The sequence below is a fragment of the Cyprinus carpio genome, chromosome A2, assembly GCF_018340385.1.
Source record: "Cyprinus carpio isolate SPL01 chromosome A2, ASM1834038v1, whole genome shotgun sequence".
Classification (NCBI taxonomy): Eukaryota; Metazoa; Chordata; class Actinopteri; order Cypriniformes; family Cyprinidae; genus Cyprinus; species Cyprinus carpio.
In genome coordinates this window covers 21,835,305-21,853,071 of record NC_056573.1, presented here as the reverse complement: position 1 = coordinate 21,853,071, position 17,767 = coordinate 21,835,305, and the positions used below count along the sequence as shown (strand labels likewise).

General features: G+C 35.1%; 2 protein-coding genes across 6 annotated transcripts in view; both read left to right on the top strand.

The window, feature by feature from the left end:
• The window catches only part of LOC109085531 (cell adhesion molecule 3), a 60,078-nt gene extending 51,247 nt beyond the window's left edge, over positions 1 to 8,831 (top strand). The window contains exons 10-12 of one of the 2 annotated variants that reach the window (XM_042778567.1): positions 1,115 to 1,135; positions 5,913 to 6,038; positions 8,047 to 8,831. In XM_042778567.1, coding sequence (XP_042634501.1) covers positions 1,115 to 1,135; positions 5,913 to 6,038; positions 8,047 to 8,165 — 266 coding nt within the window. In that variant the 3' untranslated portion in view covers positions 8,166 to 8,831. The remainder of the gene's footprint in view (positions 1 to 1,114; positions 1,136 to 5,912; positions 6,039 to 8,046) is intronic. The other variant, XM_042778572.1, reaches the window with a different exon arrangement.
• A 3,408-nt stretch (positions 8,832 to 12,239) lies between these two features.
• The window catches only part of LOC109085535 (kin of IRRE-like protein 1), a 34,301-nt gene continuing 28,773 nt past the window's right edge, over positions 12,240 to 17,767 (top strand). For 3 of the 4 annotated variants that reach the window (XM_042778544.1, XM_042778531.1, XM_042778538.1), the window contains exon 1: positions 12,240 to 12,516. In XM_042778544.1, coding sequence (XP_042634478.1) covers positions 12,459 to 12,516 — 58 coding nt within the window. In that variant the 5' untranslated portion in view covers positions 12,240 to 12,458. The remainder of the gene's footprint in view (positions 12,517 to 17,767) is intronic. The other variant, XM_042778524.1, reaches the window with a different exon arrangement.

Below are 17,767 nucleotides of genomic sequence, written 5' to 3'. Positions count from 1 at the left end.
CATATAGAGAATATTCTTCAAAAATGTACCCTTTATTGTTCCACAGAAGAAAGTCATACAGGTTTGGAATTGGAATGACCTGAGGGTAAGTAAATGATGACAGAGTTTCCATTATTGGAACTGTTTCTTGTGGGAACATTGATTGATACTGTTTCTTCTAACGCGTGTCATGTTCATGTCTAAAAACGTGTAAAATAAATATGTGTATAAATAAATAAAATCAGAAATTTGGAACTTGCTTGATTCATCTTTGACGTACCTGTTTAGACAAAACGACCGGAATGCCCATCCCTGGTTTGTGGGTGGAACAGCTTGAATGTGTCACTTCATAATCGAGCAGGTTGTGTTTGTGCGTGTGAGAAAGATAGAGATGTATATTGAGATCTCCAGTGCAGTATCACAGAAGCATGTTGAGCATTGGGGCAGCTGTGGCCTAACGGTGAGAGATTTGGACTTGTAACCAGAAGGTCGCAGGTTCGAGTCTCGGTGCTGGCAGGAGTTGTAGGTGGGAGGGAGTGAATGAACAGCGCTCTCTTCCACCCTCAATACCCATGGCTGAAGTGCCCTTGAGCAAGGTACTGAACCCCCAGTTGCTCCCCGGGCGCTGGATCTATAGCTGCCCACTGCTCCGGGTGTGTGTTCACGGTGTGTTCACTTCTCACTGCTGTGTGTGTACACTTGGATGGGTTAAATGCAGAGCACCAATTTCGAGTATGGGTCACCATACTTGACAAATGTCACGACTTTCACTTTTTTTTTTCACTTTCATCTGCTGTCGGCTTTGACTGTAATGCAGGATTTAACCAGGCACATCTCACGGCAAAGCCTCTGATTATCCAGAAACACAATCTGACACCACACCTTCCCTCTAAACATTCACTTCAGTTATTTCTTTGTTTCACTACGTGAAATCCTCTTTAATACTCTTCCAATTTTTTGGTAGTGTTCAGTGAGCGCACCCAGATGTACACACATGCATGCTCGTGCACGTTTTTCATCAATTCTCTTTGTTCCTTTTCCTGCTTCACATCTATTGCTTCCACTCATGTGGTCCTCATCCATCCATCCACTCATCCATCCACCCATCCATTCATCCCTTCATCCTCTTGAGAAGAAACCGGAGTGAACGCTGCAGGTATTGGCACCTCTCTCTCTAACTTTCTCTCTTTTTCTTTCTTTTCTATTGTCCTGTCTTTCTTTTTGGATATTTGATTCTCCTCTGTCTCTCTTTCATTTGTCTATTAATTTATGATGGGTCTGGGTGTTTTTATTAGCTACAACTCTGTTGAATTGCACTGTCATTATGAACATAGTTAATGGTGCAGGAACGTTGTTAATGAAGGCAAAACATTTTATATTACATGGAAAACTATTAATATCAGCATAAATTTGCTGGTTCATTGAAAGCTTAGAACTGAATTAGGTTGATGCCAAAAACTGCATTTTCAGCCAATTTGAAAACAATCTCGCTAAGACGAATGAATGAGATCTTATTGATGCAGCTCAGTTTTTGCTACAGGGAGGTCCAGCCATCTGTAGCCTGGTGGAACAAGCAAAGCCAAGTCATCAGCATTGAATCATTTGAACCTGGAAATGCATCTTCCCCCTTTATCAGTCTGGTCATTTATGGAGCCTGACTGATAAGGGATGCCAATTTCTGTCACTTTACATGCTGCAAGTTCGATTCTGTCCCCTCCTCGTGGGTCTTTTTCCACATTGTACTAATTTAAACCGTAGTACATTTGCATCATCGACACGAGTGCATCAAGCAGAGACCCTCCCCCAGGGGGGACTTCAATCTCTGTTCAAAATTGTGCAACACTGTGAGATCCCAACGGGGGGCCAGAGCCTGTTCCATTCGTATGGAAGTGAAAGGAGGACATGCCTTTATAGCCTGGATAAACTATTTTTGTATCGAATCAAACTGTTTATCACATAATAAATCGATTGCCTTGGTGCTAATCTTCAACATTTTGCCATAACAGTTTGGCGAGAGCTATATTTGGAGATCGCCATGAAAAATTAACAGTTTATGAAAGGTTTTTATATCCAGCATTACATAATAATTTCACCAGCATAAAATTCATATAAAGACACAATATCAGGGTCATGATATGATTAACTTAAAAGACAAATATGACTCAGGTTGACCATGATTTTAATTTTTTTCAGGCTAAACACCCTCTTCTCTGTTCCATGTGTACTAACAGCGGCTCTCTACCATTATAGCTAGCTAACGGCTTGGAACGAGAAGGTGCCACATTTTGAAAAATTGTTCATTCAGGGTTTTTTATTAACATTTTATTATCCAAACTAATTCACTATTAATGCATTGCAAAAGATGCAAAAAATGAGAGATGCTTGCCGAAGTCAATTTCTGCAGAGAAAAACAGCAATGAGAAATGAGAAATGATTTGGAAGCAAATCATCATCAATAGCACATCAGTTATTCTGTATGAACCAAATCTGGAACGCTATTTTCAAAAAGGGACTTGAGTATGATTTCTTTGTGTATTCTTGAGTTCAGAAAACACCAATGAAATTCACTGAACTTTGACATCAAAGAGCTTGGGTCCTCAACAAAAACAGCTATAAAGTCTTGAAAAAAAGGCCTGATTTAATGAGAAGTTTGCCAGTGTGTTTAGCCAGGCATATACAGTCTGCCTTCTAATGGTTTTATCAAAGTGCATCAACACAATTTCATCTAATTTTACATTTAGATTTCCTTTGCCATCATCTTACAATTATTCTCTAAAAATGGTAATAGTAATTAAATAATTCAATAAACAAATCTCAATATAAATATCTAATAAATAAAGCTATATCATTGAAAATGATTGATTTTAGTTAGATATTTTTAATGTATTAATACCAGCCAATAATTATTTTAATATCAGTGCCTCCATAATTAATATTATTAAACAGTCCTATTTAACTGAAATGACTCCTGTAAAAGAGCTTTAGTGCTGTCTACTTTTTCTTTTTTCTCTTTCACTCTCTTTGTTTCTTTTTCTCTTTTCTCTCTGTCACTCTCAGGGCTTCTTGTCGTGTCACTCAGCACTCACTCAGTTCATTCTCCTTCATCCTTTCTGCTCTCATCTATTGCCCCCCGTTTTTTTCTTCTCCTGAAGCGTACGAGCGTTAGGGTGACTGTTAACTTGTCTTGTTTTGATGGAGTATTGTTTGAGAAGGAGACAGAGATTGTGCTGTGGGTGGGAGTGATGGATGTCGTTCATGCTCTCTGAGTCCAGGCAAAGTCACTGAAGCTTATGATAGACTCCTCGCTGAAATCTTGCTTTTGATTATTCATGTGTTTCCTTTCAAACAGAGAGGTCAGTGGCTCTTGGGGCTTCATGGTAGATGGAAAATGACATTGTAGTAACTTGCCAGCCCATTACAAATACACTTCACACATTATATGAACTGCTACCATTCAAAGGTTTGAGGTCAGTAAGATTTATTTTTTAAAGAAATTAATACTATTCAGCAGGGATGCATAACATTGATCAAAAGTGACCATTAAGACATTTATAATGTTAAAAAAGGTTTCCGTTTCAACAACTTTATATCCAACAAAGAATAAAAAAAAGTGTTTCCAGACAAATATTAAGCAGTACAGCTGTCAACACTGATAATAATAATAAATGTTTCTTAAGCATTAAATCATCATATTAGAATGATTTCTGAAGGATCATGTGACACTGAAGACTGGGGAAATGATGCTGAAAATTCAGCTTTGTCATCACAGAAATAAATTACATTTTAAAATATATTAAAATAGAAAACAGTTATTTTAAATTTTATTAATATTATTGTTTTCCTGTATTTCTGATCAAATAAATGCAGCCTTGATGAGCATAAGAGACTTCTTTCAAAAACATGAAAAAAAGGTCTTATTGACCTCAGACTTTTGAATGGTAGAATGCATAATGTGAAATAACAGTAAACAAGACCTGTGCTTTTTTTCTCTATATTTAAATGGGACAAATACAATCAGTGATTATCATCTTGTGTGAGATATTTTAGTTCAGTTTGCTTGAAAATGTCGAGGGCCCTATTAAAGAGGAGAAATCGCTTGAAATTGTTTCCAAAGATAAGCATTATTGTGCATTAGGGGTGGGAAAAAGATCCACACATTACAACGCTTTCTCAAGGGAATCTGCAATCGGGGAAAAAAAATGGATTTTCAATTTATAGTAATTTAATTTTAAATAATGTTGTTTATGGAAAAAGCATGTGCGGTATTATCAGAGGGGTTGTATTTTTGTCAGAGCAGGTGGTTGTGAATAATCGTGATTCACTTTTATTCAAGTATGCAAACGTTTCTCAAATCCAGATGAAAATTTGCATCAACCTGAATAGTTTTAGCAAGAGTTTCCATCAGTGATTCATGTCATATTTAAATTGAAGTATTCTGAGAACATGACTTTTCAAATTCATATTGCACATTTCCATCTATTGTACAGTCCCCATATACAGCGAAGCGAATCACTAGGTCTTTTGTTTACATTTCAAAATATGTGCAACTTTATGCCTGTTTTGTCAAGTCAAGTATTGCACTATTCTATTGTGCTTCATACAATACAGATTGTGTCAAAGCAGCTTCTCAGAGATAAAAAGGAAAATAGCAGAATCAATTATGGAAACTCAACTATGGAGAAAACGTATTGTTTGTAATTGCATTGTGACTCCCTGAATCAAAATCAGATTGTGTCAGGATTTCCAGTGTTACCGTACATGAATGACCTCTGCTGTGTTTGTAAAGATGTGGTGGGGATGAATAAGTATTATATGTTTTTCAGTCTTTTGAGTTTCAGCTGAAGTCTCTCTCTAACTTTTCTCTGATTTTGCCTGGTCAGTATTGTTAAACGTTGCTAAAAAGAACATTATTTTGTGTATTTGGTGTAATGCAATGTGTTTATGTGGTTTAAGGTTAATTTAAGGTGTCGATTTTTAAGAAGCTCATCTGAAAAGTGAGGTGTCCTCTGATTGGCCAGCTATCCAGTGCGTTGTAATTGGCCGAATTCCTCAAGCGCGTGACGGAAATTTTACGCCCTTAACATACTGTGATGCAGAGTCCCAGCGCGACAAGACAAAACCAACAAAACACATTAAAAATCAAGGAATTTGTAGCATCCAGTGGGCACATAATTACTGACTGTCTTTTTACACGCTGTTTTGCGTATCGCGCTACATAAACATAAAACCATGTCTGCATTTGTGATCGGAGAAATGACAAACAACAAGCTCTACTCTACACTGCTCAAAACTTGCGTTTGAATCATATGTGCCAAAATGTACTTACAGGCTGTGAGTCAGAAGCACCAGACTGTCCTTGCAAAGTTGGAATTGCCCCACTTAGAAACAGCCTTTGTGCACAGGATTCCAGGATCAAGAAACAGTCCTCCATAAAATATTTGGGTCGAACTGTTCTGGAACAGTGTTGTAAATACAACTTAACCACTGATTTCTAGTTGTGTCCTCTTTTGGAAGGCCAAACAAAGTATTTTTGCTTTCACTACAAAACACACAGCCTCTCCACAACATGGCAGCAGCAGCAACAATACTACAGCAAGAATAAAAGTAACACCTTCTTTTTTTGTGTGAACATTTGGGCGGTGCTATGCAAATCTTCCCACATCATGACGTAGACGTGGTGGCGTGTGAGAATGAGCCATTTTAGGCAGGAGTGGTTGTCTCTTAACTTTTATAAAGAATACCTCTTTGGATTTGAGACTTTAGTCTTTGCAACTTTACAGATCTTCTTTATGCGCCAAGAGCTTGTAACACTCCAAAGAGAAAGGAAAAATTGAAATCGCATCATATGACCCCTTTAAGACATCTATTGTCATTTTGATTGTCCTCTCTGCACAGCTTTGACTCTCTACCTGTGTTTCTGTCCATTTTTTCAGACCCCACAGCGATGTCCCCCTCTTCAGGAGTAGACCATGCTGTGATTGGTGGAGTGGTTGCTGTTATTGTCTTCATCATGCTTTGTCTCCTCATCGTCCTCGGCAGATACCTCATCAGACACAAAGGTACCACACACTCACACACCACCCTAATCAGACACAAAGAAATCCCTCGCTGTCTTTCACACACACGTACAGACCTAATCAGACACAAAGAGATCTCACACACACACACACACACACACACACACACACATATCTGGGGCGTCTGGAGGGCTTATAACCTTCAGGGACTGTTTAAATTCCTGACAGAGGGTCTGGCAGCATCTTGCCCCATCAGCAGCTTTTTTTATTTTATTTTTTTTATGGATTTTGTTTTGACAAACATTCTAGACACTTGACTCATAATCTCATTGTTGACTGGGACATTATACTTGTAAATGAACCATGTGTCTCACTTCAATGGTGCACCTAGAATGAGAAAAATGGGCTGGGAAAAAAAAAATCATTTTAAATTTTAAAAAAGAAATGAAATTGCTGAGTTTATGAGCACAGAATGAGAGAACGAAGTACAGGTGCATACTAGGTTGCATGCCCTTGCTATTATATAAATGCATATCTGGTTTCACAAATATATCTTTCAAAAGTAACATGTTAAAGGGTAACACAAAAAAATAAAGAAAGCAATAATTGCATGCTCAAATGGAATATTGTTGACAAAATGTTGCCTTTTCTGTTCATTCTTGTTCCCAGCCTACATAATAACAAGATTGTTGATTTTCATTAGAACAGCAGAGTTGAATGCATTAATTTTATTAAAAAAAAAACAAATAAAAAAAAAAAGATGAAGATAAAATAAAAATACTGTATACATTACTTTAATGTTGCACCTTTACTCCAGTACTGGTCCTTCTGTCATCATAACTGTGACACACTCTGAATGAGGTATTTTTATAGTTTAGTGGACTAGGTGGACTGGGCAGGGGTTTCTGAAATTTTGATTTCTACAAAGTACATCAATTTCTTTTATTTAAAAAAATGCAAGAACAATTCTGTCCCATCTTATATCCCCTTAAAAACAGCTATTTTGCAGAGTGCAAGCAGCAATTGACAAAGACTGACAGACTGTGTCACTGCACAGAGGGACTCTGTAAACAGATCATCACAGCTTACTGCAGCTTTCTCTCTGTATCTATCTATGACTTACAGCGTACAGCTCAAGAAAAGCTGTCAGAAATAATACATTAGGGAAAAACAGCCTGGTTTCAGAGCCAGGGAAGAAATGCTGAACAAGGATTTAATGCAGCTGTGCATTGAAAGATCATACTGTGTGTTCTCTTTGGTGAGGTATTAATGTAAACACAGTCGGTTAGGTCTGAAATGAAACAGGTGAGAAAACAATCAGGTATGCCAATATATGTAAACAATTTGGATCTTGATGTGTAAATGCAGCCTAATAGTCTTCTAGCCAGAATATTAATTTGTTATTAATTAGTCATAGTTCACCCGAAATTGAATGCTTTTGTCATAATTTACTCATCATCATGAATTTCTTTCTTCTACTGAACACAAAAGAAGATATTTAGAAGAATGTTTGTAACCAAACAGTTGCTGGTAGCCAATGACCTCTGTAGATTTTTTTTTTTTTTTTTTAATGTACTATGGAAGGCAATGGCTACCAGAAACTGTTTGTTTACAAACATTCTTCTAAATATCTTCTTTTGTGTTCAACAGAAGAAAATGTTTATTTTGGTGTGAACTATCCCTTTAAGGTTAATTAAGCTGTGATATTAACAGAAAACCCCAGTCTTCAAATTTGTATTACTCCATTTCATTACTCCAGTTCTCAGTGTCACATGATCCTTTAGAAATTTCTTAATTTCCTGCTCAAGAAACATAATTATTATCAACATTGAAAACATATTTATACTGAACTTTTTAAAACATCAATACACGCTACAAAAACTTTGAGAAAAAAAAAATTATAATGTAATAATAATATGCCGTATAATATAAAATAAGCATTCAACAAATCACTGAAAATATAGAATTAATGAAGATGATGTACAAATATCAGTAACAAATACTATGGATACAGTTTTGGTTTCACTCTCTCTCTGTCTCTCTTTCTCAGGTACGTACCTGACTCATGAGGCGAAAGGTTCCGATGATGCTCCTGATGCAGACACGGCCATTATTAACGCTGAGGGTGGCCACTCTGGGGTGGATGACAAGAAAGAGTACTTCATCTAGAGATCCATCCCTCCGCACCCTCTTCCTTCACATGCTTCAGTTCACTCAGCCTGACGGGGAAAAAAAGGGATGGCAGAAGAGAGAGGATATATGTGAGGAAAAAAAACAAAACAAGTGTTGACCTGTTGGAACTGAAGGAACTCAAATACGCTTTGACACACAGGACAGGGACGTGAGAGTTGGCGCGTGGGCTCACTTTCACACACACACACACACACACACATACACGCACACACACACAATATTTCTTCATTACCATAATTACACATGAGCAAACACACATGACGAGACGTAAACAGTAACAACAGGCAATATGACAGTGACCACACTTCCCTCGCCTCCCATGATTCCTTTCAAACGATCCAGATGTACTCTGGCACATGTTGCACAGTGATATGTGCATGCATGAACTTTCAAGACACAAGGTCTGCTCCCAAAACCACTGAAAGACAGACTTGTAACAGGCACGCATGCAAACACACACCGAACAAAAAGTGTCTTAAACTGAATACAAAATTGAATGAATTTAAACCATTCAACCCTGCAATATCACTGACAGACACACACACACTAACAAACATCACATCAATGTTACATTACATCACACACACAGAATAACCAGGCAAAAACAGCAGCCCCTGCAACCATTGTATGGGACCCCCGATATAAATTTATAAATACATATATAGATATATGATTATATAGCATCATTTTTACTCAGTGTGCTGTAAATATATCCTCCATCTCTCTCTAACCTCACTGTCTGATATTGCAGTATATACTCTCTGAGCCTGCCTGGTTTTCTTACATGCGTGGAATTGCCGAGTTGATAAAAAAAAAATATCTGGACTATAGAAAAAAAAAGTGTTATGAAAACTTCAGTAATATTTGTATGAATTACGTTCTCTTCAAGTTTGATTTCTGGTGTTTACTGTTGGTGCAACAGTCTAGTGTCATTTCATCAACCTGGGAAGATTATTATTATTATTATTATTACTATTATTATTATTATTACGAGGTCCTCAATCTTAATGTATTACATTGTGCACTGATGTATCATTGTATCAGGCCCAGTGATTTGCTCACTCACGCCACCTTCAGGAATTGAATCTCCTCTGTTCTTCAGTGGAGGGTCTCTCAGAAAAAGCAGGGTAACAAACTACTGCTCTCTTTCTCTTTCTCTTACTCATCATATTCCCACTCTCTTCCACAATTCTCTCCTGTCTGTTCTTCCCCTCCTCTTACAGTCATAAAGCTAGATTATTTCTAGACTTATGCCATCACTGTAACCACAGACCATGGTGAAATTTGGAGGTAGTTTGGGGGGTTTATCAGTTGCATCATGCAATAAACGGAGGCGATTCTATTGAATAAAAAAGTTGATTAATCATTTAATTTAATTAAATCTGGCTTATTAAAGGTGATGTGTGTAATTTTAAGCATGTTAAAAACCTTCCTCCTATCCAGTCTTAATGCGAATAGACTGTAATTAAGCCATTCGTACATGTAGGTTGATTCCCTGTGGCGCTATCAAAACATTGCTCTGTTTGTTTGAGCATCCCGACCTCCTGACTTATAACGTAGACTCAACCAATGGCATGCAGTCTGATTCAGTTTGGAGGTGCACAAACTGCACACTTTACTTTCAAATGTGTCGTACGTAAATTTGTTGAAATGCATGAATTCTGCTTTGCCATGTATCCAGTTGATTTTTTCCTAATATGTACTGATTTAGTGACAGATTTGATTACAGAAAATGGCCAGTTGTCATATCTGTATCACGTATTCCTTACCTAGAGGAGAAGGTTGGAACAGTTGAGCTGTGGTGTTCATGCAAGTGATGTATGTTTGAATCTGTCTTGTGGGATTTTTCAATTCCATTCCCCTGGACTCTTCCTAATATCTCTTAAACGTGGCAAATGGTCAAAAAATAAAATGATATTTACATAGAGAAATGCACGTTTTTATGATAGTGTCATTTGGCCCCAATGAAAGGGACTCTTAAATCAGTTTAAGCATGTTTTTGTTCACGTGGGATGATAGGGTCATTTGTTTAATGCATATGTAGGTCACAACTAAGTGGCAACTGACCGATTACAACTAAAACCAATCCTCTACCTTCAGACTCCCTCCATATATACCTCATTCATGCCCGCAGACAATGAGTTTCTGAGATAAGCAGTTCAATCAACTGCCACAAGATGGTGATAATGCATTTAATTTCCCACACATCTCTCTCTTTCTCTCTCTCTCTCTCTCTGTCCTGTACAAGCAGTAGAACTTCCAGTTAGCTATCAATCAACTCAGTGCTTAATTTTTAATTATGTTGTTTACTTTTATTCTGCTGTAGATGTGCATACTGTTGTTTGTAATTTTATGTTCTTTTTTTTTTTTTATTTTTTAATTTTTTTTATGATGATTGTTTTATTATGGTGGGTGTAGATTATAGTATCCATGACTTTTGTTTTTGTTAAAAATCTGCCATTTTTTATGATTTGATGTGATTAGTGTTGCCTTGAACAGTCTACACACTCAAGTGAGCACAGACACCAGCACACATTTATTGCGTGTGTCTGTGTTTACACGTGTGGAAGATTTTCACACTGGCCCACCAAAACAGATGCAGGAAACACTAAAAGTGTTATTACGTTTTGTCAATGGAGTTATGTTAGATTTATTTTTTATTTTTTTTGAATGATAAGTCTTCCTTTTGAATAAATATTCATATCATGTGGAGCTATTCATGTGTATGTTGATTTGTATTATGGCCGATGATGTCATCTGAACGGGACTGAACTCTTGAGATCATCATCATTGTGGGTTCCGTTTGTTTGATGGTCTGTTTAGAAAGTATTTGCTTTTTGTAACAAAAAGAGATCCCTTGTTAACTTCAAAATAAATATACATTTGGGTTAACCTAATTTCAGTGGTTATTTTTGTTATTATCAGTACTAAGAATCATTTAGAATCATTTTAATATTATTTAAAACTAATATTTACATGAAAAATGAAAATATGCAGTTATGATTTTTACCTGATCTAAACCTTACATTACTTACTTAAGTTACATTATAAATTCATAAACATTTCTAAAAAATCAAGCATTGATTTTTATTTATTTTTTTTAAATAAATTTGGTTTTTATTTTAATAAATTTAAATAAACTTTAAATACATAAAATAAACGTGGATTTTTTTTCATATATGTCATATATTTGTTGGCATATATTTAAGATTCTTGATTCAAAAAGAAAAAAAAAATGATTGACCTTTTTAACTGTTACTATAGGAATAAATACAGGAATATGGGGCAAGTTGTTTTTGGGCAACCTACTGTTTATTGACAGTAATTTATGAATGCAGATTTTAAAGCTATTTTAAATAAAAAATAAATAAAAAATTCACAGCCTATATGCATTTAAAATGAAAAAATGTAACAGTAGAAGTTTTTTGAATTATGAAAAAATAAAATAAAATCATTAAACAACATAGGTGCACTACAGAAAAGGTGTGGCCATAACACATAGGCTTAAACACATGTGACAACTTGCCCCAACCTGCCATTGTGAACAAATATATTTGTCATGAGAGCACAGTAAAGCCTTCAAATCATTTCAGTAAAATCTACTTCCATAATATGGTATTTATATTATATTCCCTTGTTTACCCCATTGCTTTTCAAAAATATTATGGTATTTGTAATTTTAAATTAGTGTGTTAACAACAAAAAAATCCGAATTTCTGACAGTTGAACCAGGTGTTTGAAATCAACATGCTAGAGAAATCAAAGACTTGCTGTAGCCCTTGTGACAACTTACCCCTGTGACAACTAGCCCCGGACTTCACTATAGTACATGTATAATAGGGACTGTTAATTCCCAACTGCTCCTTATTTGAATAATAATGGTAGTCTGATTGAACAGCTTGCAGATTTTATAAGGTGAAAAATATGACATTTTATGTCCTAATGTGTGTATATGATCTGTCGAGACGAGCTGTGACATTGAACAGCGTGTAAGGACGACAAACGCAATGAGAGAGAGAGAGAGAGAGCGCGCGCGCGCGAGAGAGAGAGAGAGAGAAAGAGAGAGAGATTTGCTGAAAGAAAGAGATTTTCCACCGCGCTCATCCACACACATCTCGCCCGCTTTTGCTGAGGAGAAAAGAAACATGCAATGAATGAAAGCAGACCGTCTGCGCGCGAATGACATTATCAGCACCGGTTCGCGGGGTTTCAGAGTCCAGCGTGAAGAAGATGAATTGATGGTGTGTTTTCTGAGTGACAGAGGCGCAGATGGGCTTCAGCATGACTTGCCTCTGGATTTTAACTTTGGCCATCAGTGTTCACAGAGGTAAGACACGAGCCGCCTTCACAAGCAGCCAGATATCTCCATTCAAATGCGTCTGTCTCTCTGTCACACGCTCGCGCACAGCTGAAGGGGTTTTAACTTAGTTACTATGGTAACGCTATAGGTTAAATAGCGCTTTGTTGTATGATCTTGTGTCAAATTTTATAGGCTCAGTATATTTCGTTCTTTTTTTATGGCTGTTATTAATGGCAGCTTGCAGGATCATGTTCGCACCTCTGATCCATCCGCCGCCGCGCAGCTCGCGCTATGTAACGTAGTTCAGGGTCTCGTGCCTCCAGTCCTGCTCGCGTGCGCGTGACTGTGCAGTAGCTACTAAAACCGTTATCCGCGGTACGCATCACCGGTGACGGCGATATTTGACCGGGAAGAAGCCACGGCTAGATGAGGTCCGCGGACGAACGTGACTGTAGTGTAAAATGTAACAGTGAAGTGAATATGAATGAAAGGTGGGTTCTGCTTTAGAATGAATGAAAAAATAAAAAACGTAATATGTAAATGATTATAATAAGTAATATTATAAAATATGTATAACATGTTACATATGTAACATATGTAAGGCATGTAATTCTAACAGAAAAATATTTTAAAAACATGTTACCTTATAAATTATGGAAAAATATATTTAGTTTAGTTTTACAAATTTGTTGAAATTATATACAGTATAATATGTTATTTGTAAGGAATAATTGTGAATTGTTTTATAGCCTAGAGTATGGAGAAAGGGACATTCCCAGAATTCACTGTGGGAACACTTTTCTTTGGACTTTATCTAAAAAGTAATAATAATAAAAATGCATTTATTGTAAGTTAATAGTTATTTATTGAAAGCGTTATTTTATTTTGTTAGACAGTTGATTGTATTTTGTTGCCTTTTATATTTAGCTACTGTTTCTAGCATTATTTCAGTATTGTTTGTTATTCTGTTGGTGTTTTGTCTTTAGTTCCATCTATTTCATTATTCATCATTACTGAACAATTTTGATAAACTTGTCACCTTCTATTACATTATTATCAGAAGAACATATCATTTGAAGGGAAACTAGATTAACTTTGAAATCGCTATAGATCATTGTGGTCCCCGGGGCCCTAAATAAAAAGACAGCAAATTCAGTCTCAAAAGAACATTAGAGATAATAATAACACAGCCATTTTGTGCTTCTTATTTCAACCGGTGTGTCTGCAAATATCTGTGGATGTGTAGGTGAAGATCAGAGAGTGCATTCTCTCAGATCTGATACTTGTTAGCGGATTTTCATGATAGTCTGGAGAGAGACACAGAGAGAGAGGTGATGAAAGAAAGAGATTGAGGGAGGTGAGACCTGTTTGCAGGAAGTGTCAGCAACTTTCTCTGATGGAGGGATTCAGAGAAGAGAAAGAGAGAGGGAGAATGATGGGCTGATTTATATTGTGGGGGGATTGTGAGAAGGGAATGTTGTGATGGAGGGATAGCGTGATGGAGAGATAAGGAGACAGGCCCGACTCAATCTGTCAAGGGAAGGAATGCAAAGGGAGGGAAAGAAAAGACTGAGGGAGGACAGACGAGAAAATGATGTTATTTTTTAATTAGTCTGCAGTATTATGGTTTAACATTCCTAGTGTAAGCTCGAGAGCCCTTGTGTAAACGTACCGTGACCACATGACCACACTGTACAGAAGAAAAACGCTGACCTTTTCAGATCTTTGACATTATTTGTTGTTTTTGATGTTCTGTTCAGTGTGCCGTGATGTGAAAACATTAGGTCTTATTCAAGGAAAAAGAACAGAATGAACTTGTAAATCGTTCATAAATCCATTTTTTCATTAATTATCCCTTGAATCGAATGCACCAAATTCCATAAGAATGATGTTACATAGAATTTACACATAAACACACACACACACACACACACACACACACACACACACACACACACAAACGTTTTTCAGTCCATTCACTAATGAAATGGCAGAATCAGAGTTTATTTGGGCCATTCATGATTTATTTAAATTAATTGTAATAATTTAGCTTTCATTTTTTAGTCAAGTCAAATTGTTATAGCATTTTCACAATGCACATGATTTCAAAGCAGCTTTACAGAAATTCGTGATGTTAATGTTTATAACATCTCAACATATTCATGCCTTATAGTCACATTTAGCACATTAAATGTGCACTTTGTGAAGATACAAGCAATCAAGCATTTGAGATATGCTATTTAATATAGCCCTATGCGAGTCTATGTATGCGGATCAAATTGGACATATGTATCCAACTTTATATAATGCAATAATATAGTTTAATAAGCAATAATATAGTTACATTTTGGAATAAAATAACAATTCAGGCAGGTGAGATTTGCTATATGCTTTACTTGAATTTACTGTACAGCATATGGATACATATCCAACAATAATGCATATCCAACATATTAAGTATAAATAAGCACATAACCGAGATTTATTATAAAGTATATGCCCTTTAATTTTTTTTTATTTTAATTTTTTAATTTTTTTTTTTAGAAGCATCTGTTTGCATCCCAAGAAACCTAAAGTTCCTGTTAATCAGGGGTGGACCTACACCTGTAATGAGCTTAAGTTCAGTTTCATCTTCAGTTCATTACTACTAGTATTACTTTAATTCACATATGATTCAGAATGCCTTGAGCCTGATCATGACAGAAAGACAAAAAACCTACCAACACATTGTTTTCTTTAGCTTAACATTATACATTAAGTATTATTTTAGGAGACAATGAACAGCAGAATACAATGTTGTGGAAGACAAACATTTGAAGTCATCAAGCAACATGCAGTAGTGTTGCCTATTACCCAGCATGCTTTGCAGCTGAAGTATAACTAAGTGATTTGGTAAATTATGGACTATTTGGTAAAAGGGTACAAAAGAAGTTTGGGGGATTGTTTGTAGTTAAAAGTATAGTTCACCCAAAAATGAGAAATCTCTCATCATTTACTCACCCTCAAGCTGTTCCAAACCTGTTTCTTTCTTTTGTTGAATATAAAAGAAGATATTTTGAAGATTGTGACTGTTGAAGGTCCCCACTGACTTCCATAGTTTTTTTTTTTTATTTTGTTGAATTTAGTGGGGGATATTTTCAGTTTTAAGGTATCTTTTTGTTTCAGTATTTTTTTTTTCATTTTCAGTTTGTATTTTTTTTGAGGGTGTGTAGATGGTGATAGAGTTTTGGAAAAAAGTTTGGGGTGAGTGTACTACTGGAATTATTTATGTAGTTTCCCCAAATCTTTACACTTTAACTAATAATAATAATAATAATAAACATTTTATTTCAGCTGTTTTCATTTAGTTTAACTTGAAAAGAGAAATTATAAAACAGAATTTAGAAAACAGAAATTATAAAAAATAAGAAAATAGTTCAAAATATTAATAAAAGCTGTAAAAGTATTTAACCAAAACTAAAATAACACTGTCTTCTACACACTGTATGACCTGTAGTGAGACATTAATGTTTAAAATGACTGATGCATGATGTTGCAACTCTATTTCAAAGAATATAGAAAAGTTTAATTAACATTTAGAAGTTGCATAAATTTGCCAATCATTTTGAAACTGGTTATTTTAATCCTAATGTGCATTTTTCTCATTCATAGACCAGTGGTATTCCAGTCAAACAGCATCTAGAAGACACAAATGTACAGGAATGTTTCCCTGCACTTTGTTATAAGGCAGTAGATAACATTTATTTTGGATGACACTTAAACCAATGTGAGAAAGTGAGAGAAACACTGATGCATTGCAGTTGATATTTTTAGCTACGCAAGTCTGTTTAATTACTTGGGAAACTAGTGAGTATTACATTAAGTTGGCAGGTGGACCAAACAGCATTAGCAGTGGGGTTTTTTTTATAACAACTACAATGATGGAATGTTGTCTCCAAATGCCTGGATTTCTATTTATAAAGAGGTGATTGCTTTATATTAATATTAGTGCACCATGATGCTCAACTTGTAATAGTTGGTTAGTAATTTGTGGCTGGACTGGTATAAACTTGCATGTGTTTAATACAGGAGCAGACAGTCATTCATTTCAGCGCAGAGATGATCATCAGGAAACATCTCATTTATATGAGAAGCCGATGCTTGTGTAGAAGAAATATCAGTCCCAGATCTGTCTGGGTTAGAGATCTCTCCAGTGGGTTACTGGTAGGCAGCAGTAATTTTGTTAGATGAATAACTGGGGCACAGGTGTGAAGACATACGTGCACGTTTGGACAAGAATGAGACTTTGTGGATTCAGAAGGAGACTGTGAATACAGTTGTATATGCAAAGGCACACATGTACACACATTTGAACCTATTTTTAAACTGTAACCATGTGAACATCTAGTAATGTTACTGTGTTTTGTAAAGAATGCAAATAGATGTACTATAGATATATATATATATATATATATATATATATATATATATTATATATATATATATATATATATATATATATATATATATATATATATATAAAATACATTTTGTGTATAAATTTATAGTTAACTAAAACTAAAACCATAAAAAAAAATTGTCACCTGAAATAAATGTTGACAGAAAAATAAAATAAAAAAAACTTTAAAATAAGGTTACATTTGTTAACATTAGTTTTTAGTATTAGTATTCTTTGTTAATGTTCATTTCAACATTTACTAAAGCAGTAATAAAAATAAAAATAGTTTCTGTTAACATTATTTAATGCATCTGAGCTAACATGAACTAAAAAAAAATATTAGCTAACGTTAACAAAGATTTTTGTTAATCTCATTTTTGGTTAATTTTTGTTAACACATTAACTAAAATATGTTATATGTTACCAAAAAAAAAAAATATATTATTTCAGCTTTATTTTTTTGTTATTTCTCATGCAAATGTACTAAAATAAATAACTGAAATTTTAGAAAACTATATAGGTATATTTAAAAAATCTAATAAAATGACAAAAACAGAATAAAATTACTAACATTTTAATTAAAATAAAAAAAATTTTTTTACAAATTAAAAATAATTTTTTTTATATAGTATAAATGTAATTTACATAGGTAAAAATATATTTGTAATATATTTACATATTTTGATATTCCATTTGCGCAGTTTTAATTTAATTTTTAAAATAATAATTATATAGAGTGAAAACTTGCCCCGGTTTCCCTTACATAAAAATACTCCGAAACCCTTGCAATAGAACAGATACTGTAAGTTTGAGCTTTATTTTGAATTGCTCCCGTACAGC